Genomic DNA, 18644 nt, shown 5'->3' with positions numbered 1-18644 from the left:
GTAACACAAATTCCATCAAAACTAAAGCTTGTTTTAGGACCATTGGGGAGAAAATATGAGGGAGCCACTTCAACTTTACAATAAGCCCGTATCATAGATTCGAGACAAACATGGAAATAAAAAAGAAATCGTGTTTTTTCTCGATGGAATTTGTGTGACATTTCTTGTGTATTTCCATGTTATGTTCGCATCAATAGTACTTTTGAGAAAGGGAAGGTTAATAAAATGGTATAAATTTGGCTGTGTTGTAGAAGGAATGTCATTATGGTACTGAGAAAATTATTTTTGCTAAAGATACTCGCATAAACATGAAGCCACACTCTCTTCTTTCAAAGTTTAGTAAAATAAAAAAAGTTTTTTTGTTGCAACAAATCAATTTTGTAAGTTGAATTTGATTTAAGTCGATTATATTAATGGGTAATTGCTTGAAATTATTTTTGCTAAAGATACTCGCATAAAAATGAAGCCACACTCTCTTCTTTCAAAATTTAGTAAAAGAGTCGATTATATTAATGTTTAATTGCTTGAGATTTGAGTTGTTGGTCTTTAAAAAGAGATTTCCATTTGATAAAAATCAGAATTTTTGACAGTCATGTTGACAGGTTACTTTAAATCATGTTTTTAATTCGTTATGTTACGATATATTCATCTGGTTCAATACCAGTTTTGCTGTATAAGTATTAAATTAAATGCTATCTAACGCTACCTGAGAAATTAATGGTAAGACATAAATATATGACATAAAGTTTTTCCTACATCAACAGCGTCATCACAAAAGAAAGGTGTCGACGAAAATGTCATTTCTACTTTGAACATTTCTCTGGCAGTAGGTTTCATAATGACATTTCTGGTCTCGTTGCTTGGCAACAGTTTGGTCATTCACGTGGTACGAACCACACCCTCCATGTACACTTCTGTCAATCTGTACATTGCAAATATGGCTTTCTCTGATATCATCTCTGCTATAGTTTGTACGCCGGTGTCTTTGAAGATTGTATTCAAGGGGTATTCCTGGATCGATGGTCTGGTGGGCTTGGTCCTCTGTAGAATTGTATTTTTATTGTTTTATTCTTCCTTTGCCTGCTCTACCTTCAACCTCGTTGCCATAGCAGTAGACAGATACCTGGCTGTCACTAAGCCTCTTTATCGCTATTCTTTCAGGAAGGCAAAGATCAATATTGCTGTAATCTGGACTGCGAGTTCAATTCTATCTATTCCCATCATACTAGGATACGTCAATACATTTAAGGCAAGGGAAATTGCGCCTGGTTGTTATGATATTGATCGTGACAAGGCTTACAAAGTTGGCGTGACAATCATGGCGTTACTCTGTTACATAATACCACTTGTCTGTGCCACAATACTGTACACTATGACAGGATGCAGACTACGCATGCGTTCTAAATCCAACATTGGTGGTTATTCACTACAAAGGCAAATCCAAGCCAAACAATCTGCTTTCAAAGCGACGAAGTTGATGGTGACTGTCATCGTAGTCTTTGCCCTGTGTTGGGCGCCATTTTTTACCTATCACATGGTTAAAGCCTGGTACGATGACAAACTGTGGTACATATTCAAAACGTATTACAGACCTTTGTGCTTTCTTTTAGCGTCAACAAACGGGGCACTCAACCCTTGCCTTTATCTGCTATTCAACAGTAATTTTAGAAATGGTTTCAAGAGGGCATTACTTTGCCGAAAAGAAACCGGACGAAGAAGCATGAGCTTTGAGCTACGATCAAAGAGAGACAGCACAAAACAACTGCGGTGAGTCGTTGGTCAAAAGTGGGAAAGCAAAACCTTTTTTATGAAGACTTTTGGAGTCAATAAGAAGTACAGTTTCACTACACGTCTGTCGTTTCTGCTACTTCTTCTACAGATGCAGCACGTTTTCATGCAGTCTATTGTTTGATCGTCGCCAACAAAATTTACCGACCGAGATCTAAAAAAAAAATTAATTCTGTTGAATTCCGCAAAAGCTTGGATATTATCCTTGATTAACAATGCTACTCAACAAATATAGGTTTTACAATGTTAAAAATTGTCATTGACTCAATCTTACATCCTGTCCGACAAGTCAACTCCTGCGAAACGCTTCAACAAATTCGTGTCATTAATTACAGCAAATGCATTCTCTTGAATACTACAGTATTATTTCTTCATGTGTTTAACGGTTTGACGATTGGACTTCAGTTTTTAATGTCTGTATCATCACATTGTCAAAGACGTGTGGATCCACGAGGCATAGAATAACAAAAACAATAAAATCATATGCACTAAGTTTCATTTAAGACATTATTTTGGACACGCAGTAATTGGCTTAACGCTGTTGCGGTCACCCTGTCATATATATCATCCACGAGGCGAAGAATAACAAAAACAATAAAAACATATGCACTAGTTTCATTTAAGACATTATGTTGGACACGCAGTAATTGGCTTAACGCTGTTGCGGTCACCCTGTCATATATATCACAGTATTTTTTTTCACTTATTATATTTCCAGTTTAATTAATATATGGCGAAACTAATAAATAAATAAATAAACAAAAAGCTTCTAGTTTTTAGAGATCAAAACAACCAACGGAAAGAGTGCACGTTCGTTGACGTCAGCATATTTGTCTGTCCTCTCATTGGTGATAAAAAATAGCCAATCATCACGCGAGAAATTTAAAAAACTATTAAGTTATTGTGTAAAAAACTTTTGAAGATTCATGAACGACGAAGCATTTGCTCAAATACAAGGGTGTTTAAACTGATGAATAAATATTTATAACTCTTAATCCAACTTCTTTACAAGTACAATTTAGTTTTAGTTATTTATTTTTTTAAGGGGATTAGATTTAAACCGATCTAAAAAGTTTATCAAACCTGCAAAAGGTAACTAGGTTAAACATTGAAATAAAGATTGTGCTCAGCGTATTTGCCAAGAAAAAATTATTAAAAATGAGGAAATTGGGAAATGCTGTTTACTTTGCTAATGGCAATAGAAAGTAAACCAGAGTTCATTAGAAAGTTCTTCTTCCTTAATTCCTTTTTAAAAATACATGAAAATTTAAAAGCATGTAATGCTTTGGGGTGGGAAGGCAAGGGCGGATCCAGGGGGAGGGTCGGGGGGGTCGCGACCCCTCTGTCATTCCTGAGGTCAAATGGGCTTCCTTTGGTAAAAATGCGACTGGGATTCCTTTGCCCACAAAATTTACCTCTGAGACCCCCCCCCCCCCCCTTCAAAAAACCCTGGATCCGCCCTTGGAAGGGAAGGAATTGATGACGATGATAATGAGGATAATGATGATGATGATGGTGATGATTAGTAGAAAACAATATTGATGTACAAGCAGATGGCAGCAAACAACTTTCGTTTTCAAATAATATTTTGAATAAATGAAATTTCCACAATATAATCTAACTGTGTTACATCATGAAGTCCAACTGATGCACTGTGAAATTGCATCATTGATATCAGTTGGCCTTGTAAAAAAAAACCCTCGAATCCCACATGAGAATAAAAGTTTTTCAATTTCCAAAAAATTTGGTTGGCGTACTCTGAGAAGTATAATTTGATGAAACTTAAGTTCATGAATAACATTGCAGGTGGTATAGTTTGCACTATTCCAGCTGAGCGATGAATTTTGTCTTAGCCTATCACAGCGCGTTTAGCTGTTTTTCCGGCGGCTCTTATTCCCAGGCTACTGTAACCCAACTTTTGCGTATTTTTCTGTTTTCTTTTGACTAAAATATAATATACGTGGCTACAAGAAGAAGAAATATGGAAAGGAAGAATAAAAACAATTTGACTTTACCGCCATATTTGCTTCGTTTTTTTAAGCTTAGGGGAGCTTAGGGCCGGTCATGCTTTGCGTGCCACGTTCATCGCTCAGCTGGTTTGACAAGCTAACATTGACTTGTTTAATTTATTTTTCAATTTTCATTTTTATTTTAGTAAGCTTCCGTTCTTTTCTTTTGTGTTAGTATCAATTGAATTATAGTACAAAAAGATAGTATTATAGGTCTTAAGAACGGATGATTGGCTACCTTTTCAATACGACAATCGGAAGCAACGGATATATCCATCAAATGTTTTTATGACAACAAAAGCGCAAAAACAGATGTCTTTTAAAAAGCCGTGCTTTAATTAAGGCAACAAAGGTGCAAAACCCAAAATAATGCTTTAATTTCTCACAGATAAAGACCTCGGAAAAAAGAACGATAAGAACGGTTTTTGGCAGGCCAAATCGAGATGAACTACTCCTGTTTTTTCGGTAGCATCGCGTTAAATCGACCAGATTATCGAATAGTGATGATCTTATTATACGTAATTACAGGAATACCTGCAATCATTCTCAATTCTCTCGTACTGTACTCAATCTGGAAGACACCTCTGTTACACAAGCCTTCCTACATCCTGCTTGCGAGTCTTGCCTTGTCAGATCTTCTGAATGGATCGTTTGGACAGTATTTAATGGTCTTGACAAACATTGCAGCTTTAAAGCATTGGAATAGCGCACTGTTTTGCTATTCGTGGGTAGGCGGTCGTGCCATGAGCTACTGGTTAACCTCGGTATCTTTATACACTTTAGTGATCATCAGCATCGACCGCCTTCTTGCCATTAAGAAGAAAACACGATATCGCAGCATTGTGACTATGAAACGGATCATCATCACCGTAGTGGAATTTTGGATCAAATCTATTGTAGTAGTTTTGATTTTCCTTTTCAAACTTGAAATCGATAAAAACCTCTTTGCATACCTGTCCTTTATCGGAACTGCTGTCTTCCTGATGCTATCTACTATAACCATATGCTATTCCCTGGCTTATTACTACTTGAAAAAGGCAACACACACTGTATCGCCAAGCAATGAAAGCAAGTTGGCTACAAACATAGACATCAATGTGGCCAAGTATCGAAAATCCCTGAAGACAATGTTACTTATATTTGTGGTCCTAATTTTGTTCTATTTTCCATATGTGACTTCTGCTATTGGTTCTGCAGTTGTATTGGCTGCGAATAAAGCATCTCCCAGTAAAGGAATCAAGACTACGATTTACCAGTTCATAACTTCGTGTGAGCTGCTTGCATTTGTGAACTCTACTGTTAATCCTCTGATGTATCTTTGTCGTATGAGAGACATTCGTAAAGCAGTTGTGGCGGTAGTCAAAGGAATCTTTCCACGCAAACGTTTGACAAAAGAGAACACAGTTTCCATCCAAGACGAATAATTAAATATATGGGATTTAAAAGTGGCATGATTTCCATAGAGTGGCTTTTCATCCGATCCACTGAAATTCCAACTGGAATTTAGGAGTTACTTTTTGCGTAGGTGAGCCTCGGAAAACCGGAGAACCCAGAGTAGAACCCTCGAAGCAGGGGAGAGAACCAACAAGCCGACTCACGGCACCGCACGTATCGAGTACGAGAATCGAGCTCTGGTCGCCTTGGTGAGAGGTGAGCACTCTTATCGCTATTTAAGCCACCCATGAAAATGCGTAATATGCGTAATGAGACGAAAATATAGTTTAAAAGGTAGTTCAAATTTCTACTTTTAAACTAAGTACGATACCATGATTATAATGGTATTGCTAACTTATTCAAAAATCGCTTCTTCTCCGTTCGGCTCAGTCATGCCTGTAGGAGTTCAACCAACTGGGATCGTATTACAAATCATATTTACTCCAGGCTACCATCCAGAGTATCTTATAGTATCCCTCCTGTTTTGGGGGATTTCGTCAAATCCAGCCTACAACAGCTATCTCCAAAATTCTCGAGTGCCACGTACACCCAACATTTTATGACTTTCTCTCGCAACTGCTTCTATATTCTCAATTTGGATTCCGACGTCATTGCTCTTTGAGAGCTTGCCATTGCTGATCTTTTTGATAACATCTTAAACAACATGGATAAAAAAACTCTTAAATGGACTTCTACTTGTGGCCTTGAAAAAAGCTTTTGACCTTGTCGATTATGGCGCGTTTTTCTTGTCAAAATTCAAGTTCGACATTCGTTTTTCAAGTTCGACATTCGTTATTCAAGTTCGACATTCGTTTTTCAAGTTCGACATTCGTTTTTCAAGTTCGACATTCGTTTTTCAAGTTCAACATTCGTTATTCAAGTTCGACATTCGTTTTTCAAGTTCAACATTCGTTATTCAAGGTCGACATTCGTTATTCAAGTTCGACATTTTTAGAGATTGGGCCCTAGAGCACTTAGCCGTCCGAAAAAGACTGGGGTTTTTCAGTTTTTAACTTGAAAACATGTCGGCGATTAATCCAAAAATTCCTTTTCTTAAACGGATACAAAATTTCCTTCAAACTTTAGAACATTTTGAAAACTCTCTTGACGCTACTCCTCTTGATTTGAAAGATTTATTTACTCGTGCAAACCTACTATACAACCATTCTGTGCATCTAGAAGCAGCACATATAATAGAGCACTCTGTCACAAGAAAGATGCGGATTATTGTCGATTTGTTAAAGGAAGAAGAGGAATCAGCAGTATTCAGGAATCAGCAGTCCTTTCAATCAGACTTAGAGCACTCTGGTTTACCAGGAAGACCAAAGATTCGCATAACACAGGAACAATTGTTTTATTTGTCTGAAAAGGGATTTAAAGCTGTGGACATGGCCCGTATGTGTGGGGTATCTCAATCAACAATTAATAGACGCCTTAAAGACTTAAACATTGCTACAAGTCGATCTTTTACGGACATTGACGACTGTGCACTAGATGATGTTATACGCAATATTAAGATCGAGTTCCCCAATTCTGGCTATCGCATGATGCTAGGTCACCTAATGGCCAGGGGAATTTTTGTTCCACAATTACGTGTCAGAGAAAGCATGAAACGTGTTGATCCAGAGGGCACCGTAACAAGATGGATGCAAGCAACAGAAAGACGAAAGTACAGTGTCATTAGTCCCAATGCTCTTTGGCATATTGATGGCCATCACAAATTGATAAGGTGAAAGTTAATTGCAAGTTAGCCCCCCCCCCCCCCCTCCCCTGCAGTGATAATGACTTTTGCAATATGCTTCAATATACTAGCAGTTTTAAATTGAAAGTGATATGCTGCAAGCTAAATGTGTTTGCGAGTGTAAACACATGCATTTATCAGTTTGGTAAAATCAATATTTTAATGATATAAAGATACTGTACTTTTTCACTGTCTTTTTCTTTTTCTAGATGGAAGTTGGTAGTTCATGGGGGGATTGATGGATTCTCTAGATCTATTGTCTATTTAAAATGTTCAAACAACAATAGATCAGAAACAGTTCTTGGTTTATTCAAAGAAGCTATCACTTTTTTTGGTCTACCATCAAGGGTGAGGAGTGACATGGGTGGCGAGAATGTGGAGGTGTCGATGTTTATGCTTTCACACCCTGCACGAGGCCCAGGAAGAGCAAGTATGATCACAGGAAAAAGTGTACACAATCAGAGGATAGAGCGGCTTTGGAGAGACATGTATTACCAAGTTACATTCGTTTTCTACAACCTGTTCTATCATATGGAGGCCTGTCAAGTGCTCAATCCCAATGATGATAGCCATATTTTCTGCTTACACTACATATACATTGAAAGATATAACAGGACTTTACAAAATTTTGTTTCTGGCTGGAACCATCACAAGATCTCATCAGCTGGTCATCGCACACCAATGCAGCTGTGGATGTTGGGTATGAATAGTATTGCAAACTCCAGCTTAACTGTGGCCAAGGAAACATTTGGAGACATGGAGGTATAACAGAACTAGTAATAATGATAATGATCACATATATTCAGGGGCAGATTTAGGGGAGGATTGAAGGGGGCAGGGGCTCCCCCTTTTGCTAAGTAAAACAAAAGAAAAGAAGTGGAGAGTAAATGTAAGTAGAGAGAAAGTACAATTTTTTTTTCGTTCAGTTTGTTGCACGCCCCCCCCCCCCCCCTTTCAGTGATTCGTGGATCTGCCCCTGATATTTGCACACATAAAAAACAAAACTGTTAAGTTAATTTGAAATTTTGAGAAAAATTACACACTAGTGCAGGTTTATATCAAACAGAAATTTGCTTTAGATAAATTTGCTGCAAGTAAGGAGCCATGTCACACATTGAATTTAATGATAATATTTTGAAAGTTTAGTTTGAAACTATAGTGATGGTATGTCATATGATGGTAGTCCTGCTATGACCAGCACTGGTTGCCAGCAGCTGGACACTTAGGAGGATCTAGGGAGGAACTACATGGGGCTGGATTATCATCTATATTCACCCTTAGCTCTTCTTTTCCTTTCACCTCTATGCCATATTAATGTAATAAGGGCCATATTAAAGGTATTATTATTGCTGGGATGCCTTCACTACTGATGTGAAACATTAACTTTTTATTCAACCAATTGTGTTATAGGGTAACTGTAATAATTATGGGATTGACTGGGATGGGCCATTACCATGCAGTGAATGGAGTGGTCCAGATGAAGATGGTGATATCATTGAAATTCCTCCTGTTAACTGTCCTTTACAAGAGGCTGATTATGGAAGGCTTAAAGTTCTTGTAAATCCACTTGATACAAGTGATTCATATGGTATTGACTTGTACATGAAAACACTTTCTTTTGTATCTGATTGTTTAAATACATCAAATGCATCATAAAGTACATTTCATTTTTCATCAAACCATTAAACTAAAACCATATTATGTCAATATAACTTTTTTTAAACTTATTTATTAATTGCCAGAGTAAAATTAGAGAGTAGATTACAGCAGTTAATTTGAAGAACTAGAATGATGCCAAAATTACTATTCATTGACAAGTTTACCAAATAAGTAATTAATCAAAATTGATTTGAAATTAATTTCCAGTTATTGGATAGGTAATAATTTGGCAAAAAACACAACTGCAATTACAATGAAAAAAATATATGTACCCAAGCTTATGGTATTCTATATGATAAAGGCTGAAAACACAGATGAATTTTTAACCAGCCAAATGTGTTACATTCAAATCATTAAATGCTGTTTTTTTAATAAGTGACCAGCAATTAATTGCTTTATGCAACTTCATCCTGATTATCTAAGTGTTATATTGGTATGAACAAGTAACATCTAAAGGGATAGCAATAATGCAACTATAATTAAAGCTTCAAAGCAATTAAAAGAAATTTGAAACAATCTGATAGATCTGGATGAGTGCATCAGGCAACACTTCCATTACTCTCATCTATTTGTTACCAAAATAGGAACTTGTAAAAGCCATATCGTACAATTCAAATAATATGTTTTCTTCTGGAAGTTCATGTTCTCTTGTCGGTCTTGGGAGACTTAAGGTGTTCGAACAGGTATTTGCTGTTGGAAGGAAACTACCAGTAACCTCATTAAAGGTTAACGATGGATCAATGGAAAAACCAAGTATAGGTTCTTCATTACTTCCTGTCACAAACTGTAACACACTTTCTAAATCTAAACCAGTTCGCCTACCACCTATAGATAAAAATAATCAAGAAGTTAAAACAAAATAATGCACTGTGATTATTGTTCGATGTTAATTTTGGGGAACCATCAACTGTAATTTCATTTCTCTGAAGCATCTGATGAGCCAGAAGAATGTGAATATCATTTTTTTTTCCTCACAAGGGACAATAATCCTGAAAAACTTTTGCAATGTATAATATGTTCAAGTATTTATATCCATAGCCTGTGTTTAAATAGGCTGCAGTCAGGGATGTCTCATAATCCATTCAATATTTAATAGATAATCACTGAGGCACACAGCATTCATGCGTAGAATGCAGGTGGTTAAGGGTGCATTATACCCATGAATGCTTTGTGTCCACGTGATTATCTATTAAATAATGACAATAAAAATGCATTTACATAACTCACTTTCTATATGACATATTGAAATACGCTTTACAAATAACAGTTAGCAATTAGTATGTGTTAGTGTAAGTGTAAGCTCTCAGTTTAATAAACCTATAGCATTATTATTTTTAATATGATGCAAGTTGTTCAGCATTAGTTGGCATAATGCAGAATGAAAACAATAGTAATTATGTTTGAATATTGCTTGATTTATACTGAGACATCAAGTCAAAATGCCCTTTGCTATGGTGTATAATTGAAAAAGCCACATGAATTAATTTCTAGCTCCAACCCAAAAATAACCAGAACACCACCTACTTGCAACTTCCCTGAGGTACTTCTGGAAAGCCCTGTAAACCAAGCATTCGCTTTTCCTTGCATTGCAACCTGCTTCACTGAAGACGGGTTTTAAAAAACCATTCAGAATCCTTATGGTCATAGTAGCTTTGGGTCCCTCTCTGAACAAGTCTTTAAATACATCAATATTTATAGCAAGCTGTACAAAATATTAAAAACACTTTAAAAAAGAGGTAGGACTGGACAACTTTAAAAAGGAGGCTTGACCATTAAATGTGTTTGTGTGTTTGGGGAAAACTGACATTAAAACTGGCTTCAAAAAAGTTTAAGCACATTTACCTGGAATATGCCAGTTTTTTTTAACCCTAAGCGTAATAGATTTAGGCATTGGTCATCCACACTTAAGTTGAAAACTGACTCAAATATATCTTCCTTGAACTTGGGGACTTTGCCACCTTGAACCAAGCTCAAACCTGACAATTGAAAGATAAATGATAATGCAATTTTTTTTCATTTTTGAAGTGTCAGACAACAGTACTGTCACTTGCATTGCTATGACACGACCACCACAGACAAAAGTTGTAGTGCCTTGCATTATGCAACATGCTTGCACCAATCATGAGAACACGTCATGTTTGTGATTCTAATACACTGATAATTTTTTCTTATTTACACTGATTGACAGACTAATTATCGCAACTTTACAGAAACGCACGTTAACTAGCTCAACACTGAATGTTCAAATTAGTAGTAGAAGCATTGAGTAAGTAGACTATGCCAATATGCTTGCTGTCATGAAAGACAGTAGCATGTCATGGAAACATCACTTTGACATGATCTCCTCCATCATTAGTAGTAGGCTTTCTCTCTTACGTCGCATCATATCCTATCTAAACTTTAATTCTGCTTTAATTTTATAATTCTTGCATAAACAACTACTTCATATATTGCTCTGCTGCTTGGGGAAATTGCTCCTATCAGCTTCTACTGCGACTTCTTCGTCTTCAAACACGGGCTGCTCGTACACTCCTTGACGCTGACTTTTCTAATCTAATCTAATCTAATGCGTTTACCACTCCCACTACTGGGTGGACGGCACGATGCCCTACAGGCCTTGCGACCCAATTGATGAGGCCGACGGTTAGCACGGGCACTGAAGATGGCCGTCACCAGCGTCTTCAGTGGATCTTTTCCGTCCGCCTCATATAGGGTTATATAGTGAAGACAGACGGGACCTACGGTTTTAAGCCCTTGTCCGAGAAGACTTGAAGGTCTAACCATTGAACCCATTCTTTTTAATGTACTTCCAAATCCCTGTGCACCAAGTTGCCTCAAAAGAAGATTCCAGTTTCTTTCTGAAACACGTGGAACTTTAGGCCGTCGTACTGGGGCAAACTGTTACTACTTAAGGGTACCATAGGCCTTGCAGCAATTCTGGGAAGTGAACATTGACAAATGATGCTAACAAACTTTAAATTGATCTTAGTTCTCATCTCAAACAGCTCTCTATTCCTTCGTCTCCGTTGACTGCTAAATCTCTGGTTTTCACTCTTTCCCCTCATTCAGTAGAAATTACGTAATCTATTTCGTTCGCGAATGTCCTCGGTTGAGCATTTGGAAGATCTCATGTGCTCCAACTGTCGCTATTCTACTATAAACTGAAGCAAATGTATATCACGCTGAAAGCCTATACATAAGTATTAATAAAAATAACTGTTCTCGCTATATTATATTTCAAACCAATCAATTTATTCATAATTTGATTAACCGTTATATTTGTTTCGAACCACTATTGTAGCATTTATTGTATATATCATTTAATAATTTATATTGTACATCTATTTCTGATATATCTTTTGAAGGTTATTGCATTTCCCTCATGAAATAAACTTATTGTATATATTGTATTATTGTACCTATTTGTTAAGTCACCGCAGTTGTACATAAATAACAAATAAAACATCTCTTTCCGCTCTGTTAAGTAATTAATACCGCATGGCACTCGACCAATCAGAGCGATAGTTGGTCATCTTGTTTTTCATATGGTGAAATTGCTATGTGCAAACCGAAACTGAGTTAACCATCTTTGCCGGCTGTCAAAATAACAGCACATAACAATGGATTGTTTCAAGGTAGGACCACTGATTTCATCAGCCAAGTTATGTTATTGACAGTTTAGTCTTGATTTTAGGCAAGAAAAAGAAATGAAATTTTAAACAAGTAAACGATAAAGAAACCAAAACGTAATAGTTGGGAATATTGAGATTGAATTTGCGAAACTAAGTATAGTTTCGAAAAAAAGACTTACAATAAAAACAGTCGTAAATATTTCTTTGTTTGCAAATAGGAATAAATGAATTCGTAGGTTTTGTCAGTTAACAGAAACAGATGGCAAACAAACCTCGACCTTTTTTATTACACACCTTAATTTACAATAGGACAAAAAAAAAAACAAACAGATATACAGATTGAACTAGAAGCTTGCTCGGACATAAATACGATATATACGGATAGCAGATGGTCTTTGGTGCGTTTGTGTGCATGAGCTACTTTCTTTCCACGATAAGGAAATTTGTATACAATACTAATCCGGAAAGGATCAATTCAAAACAAATATTACGTTGAATAGGAAAGTCCTTATTGAAGAATAAACTAGTCATTCAAGACGTGGCATTCAAGAATGAATTATTCCTGCTTTTTTGGTAACCTTAGTTTTGAATTGCCCGAATATCGTGTCGTGGTACTTTCGTTATACGCGATTACAGGAATACCTGCAATCATCCTCAATTCTCTCGTACTGTACTCAATCTGGAAGACACCTCTGTTACACAAGCCTTCCTACGTCCTGCTTGCGAGTCTTGCCTTGTCGGATCTTCTGAATGGATCGTTTGGACAGTATTTAATAGTCTTGACAAACATTGCAGCTTTAAAGCATTGGAATAGCGCACTGTTTTGCTATTCGTGGGTAGGCGGTCGTGCCATGGGCTACTGGTTAACCTCGGTATCTTTATACACTTTAGCGATCATAAGCATCGACCGCCTTCTTGCCATTAAGAAGAAAACACGATATCGCAGCATTGTGACTATGAAACGGATCATCATCATCGTAGTGGAATTTTGGATCAAATCTATTGTAGTAGTTTTGATTTTCCTTTTTAACTTTGAAATCGACAAAAACCTCTTTGCATATCTGATTTTTATCGGAACTGCAATATTCCTGATGCTATCTACTATAACCATATGCTATTCCCTGGCTTATTACTATTTGAAAAAGGCAACACACACCGTATCGCCAAGCAATGAAAACAAGCTGGCTACAAACACAGACATCAATGTGGCCAAGTATCGAAAATCACTGAACACAATGATTCTAATATATCTAGTTCTAATTTTGTTCTATCTTCCGTACGTAACTTCTGCTATTACAGCTGCTTTTCATCTAACTTTACATAAAGAGTCGTTCGACCAAAATATGACTAATCTGTTTTACCAGATCATAGCTTCGTGTGAACTGATTGCGTTCTTGAACTCTACTGTTAATCCTCTGATGTACCTATGGCGTATGAAAGACCTGCGCCAAGCAGTGATTGCAGTACTCAGAAAAATACTTCGACGCCAGGTAATTGAGAAAAGAGAGTAAAAGAACAACTAAATATCCAGTGCACTAAATGAGGAATTTTTCAGTTGCAGAACTAAGATTCAGTTTTTTTAATGCTAAACACCTGCCGCCAACATTTTGTCCTTGAAAAATGAAGCCAATTTTTTTTCTCGGGGACTAATCAAGATTAACAAGGTGACAGCTTGCGACTTCCAAGTTGAAATTTTTATTAGTAAAGCTTTTGATTTTAGTCGCCGTTTTTTTCCACTTAATCTTTAATCTCGGCTACGCCTCGTCAGTACATAACATTATGATCAACTGGTGACGTCATATCGTGGCAAATAAGATGACATACCAAGCAAAACCATCGGAAATATATAGATGACAACAAATGATTAGAAAAGGTATAAAAACTATGATTGAGAAAACACAACAGAGCTAGGTTCCAAATTAAGTGTGCCCTAAACAGCTTAAATTGCACCCTCGGAACGAATATACTGAATCGGGATATTTGGCGACCACTTTGAATAATTAATGTTCTAGCTTCGTGTTCAGGTGAAAAACAAAAGCGTTTTCACATGTAAGGGAGGCTAGCAGTCCAGGGCCGGTTGGTACGAACGATTGATAGCGCTATCCCGGCGACGGATCATAAATCTTATCCAGTGGATAAATTTATTGATTGAATCACTGTCTAAGGGTGGATAGCGCTATCCACCCTTCGTACAACCAGGTCCAATAGGTTCGCCCCATATTTCGATTCGGAGTAAAATTTGCCTAAGACATGAAAAAACAATCAATGTTTATATTTCAATATTCCAAAATTCCAGTCAGGATTCATAACGACATTTACTCCTAAAAATGATTAACATTTACAATTATTCTTTTAGCCTTGTTTAAGCTTTTGAAGCTAAACGGACTAGCACTGATTATAAGTTGATTTTTTTTTCGGAGAGAGAAAAACAGGAGAATCACAGAATAGAAACAACAAACAACACTACTTCCCTATAACAAATTGAATCACAGCGATGAGCTGCCAGTGAGCGAGTGGCGGCGATCCGTTTTCATGCAGCACACTCACGACCCGTGCTTCCGAAAACAACACAAAGAAAATACACCACCAACACGATATTTACCAATTTCAAACTTGCTGTCAATGCTCTTGTTCAATCAGATGAAAAATTCTTCAAAAGCGTCATGTAGATTTTAATTTTAGATTTTATACAATGAAAATTGTAATCAGTTTTCATGTTTTCAAGCCCCTGCTTGTCATCTAGCTGTCGGCAAACATTTCGTCCCTAACTAATTGATTTTATCTATAATGCCTGAGTAAGAGAATCGATTACTCTTTTGTCAGAAACGGGAAAAATATAAGCCGCGGTTTCTCGCAACAGCAAAATAATGGTGAGATACGTACGAGGTGAATTTTTACTTAGAAATCAGTATCAAAGAATGCCAAATAGCGACGCTTACCAGGCATTGATTACCAAAAATAAATAAACAAACAAACAAACAAACAAATAAATAAATAAATAAACAAACAAACAAAACAAAACAAACAAAAAACAACAACAAAAACACACACACACACAAAAACACTAATCTAATGTATAGCAAATGTTAATGTATATCTAATAAATGATTCCTCTCCAGCTAGTTGTCTTAAAATACCCCTATGTGCGAAAACATGCCCTGCCACTCTGAGAACAAGTAGAACTAAGTCACCCAGACAAGATAGTCCAATTGCATGCAGTTAACGGTCAGGTGTCTGTACTGAAGGGCAAAACTGTGGTTTTTATTTTAAATTGGTGATTCTTTTTAGCTACTTTTAAAGAACTGAATGAAATGCAGTTTTATTACGATCTCTCAAAACAGCTTGTAGAAAGTGTGTTTAATTGCTCTGCAGTAAATTTCACCCATGGGAATCAAAATGTTCATTCATTTGCTCTCGATGAATTAATCACCTGAGCTACAGAACTAGATAAGAAAAGACTATATTATGAATATGTGTATGCTATGATCTACCGTTGCGGGACTATCGGAAGCTTACAGTTGTTCTAATAACGAGGGGAACGGAATAATACATTTTGCCGTCACGAAAAAATTGGGTTTTGGTGGACGTCAATCAAAGTGTTTCCATTAGACTTTTTCACCGATTCGACGTTTATCTTGAATTATGAGATGCCGAGGGGCCAAACTTAGAAAATTTATAAAGCTGGCACTGAGTAGCGGGGTTACCTTTGTTATATGCATATTGTTTCAACTACTAGCAAATCCAATTGCTTTTAAGATGTGCTTCTCATTGAAAAACATAAAGTCAAATTAAAAAAAACAAAACAAAACAAAATAAAAAATAAAAAATAAAAAACACTGACAGGTGTACAGTCTATAAATTTTCCAATTGTTGCCGCCTCCACATCCCATAATGTCTTGAATAAAACAATATAATTCATTAAGATGACCGCCGTAGTTATAATGTCATGGAAACGCCCTGATTGACGTCCGCCTACACGTCTACTTTGCTATTGAGACACAATATATATGCCGCTTTTCATTCTTTCGTTCGCTTCATGAAAAGATGATCATTCGATTAGATCGAGTTACGGAACTCAGCAGGCGAGCGGGAAAAAAAACAACTCTGTTTTTTTAATGGTACTTTATCCTGTGTCGCGGTAGCAATTGGATACTTCAGTCTTATTCTAAAGGGTTTGTAATGTTAAGAAAAAACATGAAAACTCTTTCTTCATACCACTTATGTAAATAACTGATTTGATGTATGCCGGAAAAACATAAATTAAAGACCTAATTTCGCCAACTCATCAAGTAAATTTCAATTCGATATCAAAGTTAGCTGTGACCTGACTTTGATCAGCCATAGGTTGTTTCAGAGTTAAATTTAAAAGTTAGCCGTGCCCTGACTTTGATCAGCCATTGGTTGTTTCAGAGTTAAATTCAAAAGTTAGCCGTGCCCTGACTTTGATCAGCCATAGGTTGTTTCAGAGTTAAATCGGTGAGGTGGAGGTGTCTTGACTCTGATCAGCCATGAGGTTGTTTCAGAGCTCGATCTGTGAGTAAGCCTGACTGGACTCTGAAGACCTACTTCCGCAAACTTAACAAGTAAACTTCAATTTGATATAGGAGTTAGGCCGCGTGTCCTGACTTAGACCAGCCCAGAGATGGTTTCAGGGTTCGATCTGTGAGTAAGCCATCCCCTGACTTTGATCAGCCCAGAGGTTGTTTCAGGGTTCGATCTGTGAGTAAGCCATGCGCCGACTTAGATCAGCCCAGAGGTTGTTTCAGAGTTCAATCTGTGAGTAAGCCATGCCCTGACTATTATAATCCAAGAGGTCAGTTCGGTTTCAGGATTCTATCTAAGTTAGCCGTGTCCTGACTTTAAACAGCCCAGAGTTTGTTTCATCGTTAAATAAAATTGAAGAATAACTGTCTTAACGTCAGCAACAACTTGTAGCCTGTATCAGTTAACTTAACTTTGCTGGACACTTCGATTAGCCAAGGTTTTTTCACCTACAGTTCTTTTGCACCCAAAAATCCTCTTTAGAGTTTCCTTTGCAGCTCTAGATAGATCCTTCATTCTCCATAAATACAAAAATGGGTTCATAGTAGAGTTAACAAAAACCACCAGCTCGCTCGAAGTGATAAATCTGTACAAAAAGTCCCTGAACCCACTTTGCGAAGCGTTTGGCACGACCTTGTATATAATCGCTGTTGTCACTAGGGAGCACAGATACGGAAAATAGAAGAGGATGACGGTGAAGAAGACTAGCAACGTCGTGTTCAGGGTTCTTCTGTATTTCTGGGCATGAAAACTCGCGTTACCAGGCAGTGTATCTCTGGTCGTGTTTGGTGATACTGGTGACATCATTCTTTTTAAGCTGTAGTACGCCATTGCATAGCAAGTTGTCAGAGTCCCAAGCAGTAGGAACAAGTACGTAGATAGGATTATAGTTACCATGGTAATGCTTAACTTGAACAATGTAAGAAGACAACAAGTTCCGATCCAACAAAAGATCAAGTTGATAACGACTTTCTTCAAAGTTACGATAGTCTTATAGCGACTCTTGAGTTTGATAGCTAGTAGACGGTCAACGCTTATGGCAGTCAGCGTATACAGAGACATGGCTCCCATCCAATACCCACCTCCTCGACCAACAAATGAAGAGAAACAGAAAACGCTCTCCCAATCTTCAAGTGCTGCCAAATTTACAACGAACATCGATGGATCTGCAACAGCTCCAACTATGAAATCAGTGATCGCAAGATTGGCGATAAGGACATACGATGGCTTATGCAATGAAGGTGTTGTCCAGATTGAGACAATTACCAGAGCATTAAAAACCATGCTAGCAATGCCTGTTATTATATATAAAGAAGCTATCGTTGATCGATAGACAGGCAGCCTTATGGACATTGTGGTGTATAGGCAACTGTCGTTCATTTTTGAAACTTCTTCTTCCATATATTCGAATGAGTTTTTTTTCCAGAGTTTCCCTTTCAGCTAGTGACAAATGTAAAATTATTCTATATACTTTCTTCCTAGCTTATAAACTAATTTCGTCAGAGAAATTATTTCTAAACTTACATTGGGAACGGATAGAGATTCTCATGGGAAAAGCCAGCTACAGCGTTTTGTGGTGGTGGGTGCTCATATTTATCCGTAAGTTTTCACGTGCATTTTCCACCATTTATGAAAACTGTAAACAATGAAATAGCAGACCATTTCCTGACTGTAAACTACCTGGTTGGGCTCGATCTACCATTACAAAAAGAATCGTCTACAAATCTTCCTTAAAGTAGCTACCTTTCTATACTAAAATCCCATTTCATGTGAAGAGCTTTTAAGAGTTTAGATTTAAGCAGATAATTGCTTTTTAATGCCACCTAAATGCTTCATGTA

At 37.0% G+C, this 18644-nt stretch overlaps 5 protein-coding genes across 5 annotated transcripts in view; 3 read left to right on the top strand and 2 right to left on the bottom strand.

Moving 5' to 3' along the window:
* LOC116306829 (uncharacterized) overlaps positions 1-18644 on the bottom strand; it is a 46352-nt gene that overhangs the window by 90 nt on the left and 27618 nt on the right. The gene's annotated exons all lie outside the window — the stretch shown is intronic.
* LOC116306858 (neuropeptide FF receptor 2-like) lies at positions 182-2714 on the top strand. Its single transcript, XM_031716981.2, has 2 exons — positions 182-208; positions 1019-2714. Exons 1-2 carry the CDS (start codon positions 182-184, stop codon positions 1769-1771), a joined length of 780 nt encoding a protein of 259 aa, XP_031572841.2. The 3' UTR covers positions 1772-2714.
* On the top strand, positions 4241-5423 carry LOC116306857 (cannabinoid receptor 1-like). The gene has a single exon (XM_089035242.1). It carries the CDS (start codon positions 4241-4243, stop codon positions 5219-5221), a length of 981 nt encoding a protein of 326 aa, XP_088891368.1. The 3' UTR covers positions 5222-5423.
* On the top strand, positions 6331-10366 carry LOC148908816 (uncharacterized). Its single transcript, XM_089035629.1, has 3 exons — positions 6331-6960; positions 7182-7734; positions 8383-10366. Exons 1-3 carry the CDS (start codon positions 6449-6451, stop codon positions 8626-8628), a joined length of 1311 nt encoding a protein of 436 aa, XP_088891755.1. The 5' UTR covers positions 6331-6448; the 3' UTR covers positions 8629-10366.
* Positions 8345-10290, bottom strand: LOC148908817 (uncharacterized). The gene is made up of 2 exons (XM_089035630.1): positions 10156-10290; positions 8345-9456 (listed from the first exon to the last, which is right to left on the bottom strand). Exons 1-2 carry the CDS (start codon positions 10274-10276, stop codon positions 9197-9199), a joined length of 381 nt encoding a protein of 126 aa, XP_088891756.1. The 5' UTR covers positions 10277-10290; the 3' UTR covers positions 8345-9196.

This window comes from Actinia tenebrosa, unplaced genomic scaffold (genome assembly GCF_029948245.1).
Source record: "Actinia tenebrosa isolate PJP-AT-01 unplaced genomic scaffold, QUT_ActTen_1.0 PGA_scaffold3__52_contigs__length_22856419, whole genome shotgun sequence".
Taxonomy (NCBI): domain Eukaryota; kingdom Metazoa; phylum Cnidaria; class Anthozoa; order Actiniaria; family Actiniidae; genus Actinia; species Actinia tenebrosa.
The sequence above is the reverse complement of the archived record's forward strand: the minus strand, read 5'-3'. Positions and strand labels throughout refer to the sequence as shown.

Coding starts and splice junctions, on each gene's coding strand:
- LOC116306858 (XM_031716981.2), top strand. CDS start 182: ATGTTCGCATCAATAGTACTTTTGAGA. Junction 209..1,018: donor CATCAATAGTACTTTTGAGA/AAGGGAAGGTTA, acceptor TATTCCTGGATC/GATGGTCTGGTGGGCTTGGT.
- LOC116306857 (XM_089035242.1), top strand. CDS start 4,241: ATGAACTACTCCTGTTTTTTCGGTAGCATCGCGTTAAATCGACCAGAT.
- LOC148908816 (XM_089035629.1), top strand. CDS start 6,449: ATGCGGATTATTGTCGATTTGTTAAAGGAAGAAGAGGAATCAGCAGTA. Junction 6,961..7,181: donor GGCCATCACAAATTGATAAG/GTGAAAGTTAAT, acceptor TTCTTTTTCTAG/ATGGAAGTTGGTAGTTCATG. Junction 7,735..8,382: donor AAACATTTGGAGACATGGAG/GTATAACAGAAC, acceptor ATTGTGTTATAG/GGTAACTGTAATAATTATGG.
- LOC148908817 (XM_089035630.1), bottom strand. CDS start 10,276: ATGACCATAAGGATTCTGAATGGTTTTTTAAAACCCGTCTTCAGTGAA. Junction 9,457..10,155: donor GTACCTCAGGGAAGTTGCAA/GTAGGTGGTGTT, acceptor TTTTATCTATAG/GTGGTAGGCGAACTGGTTTA.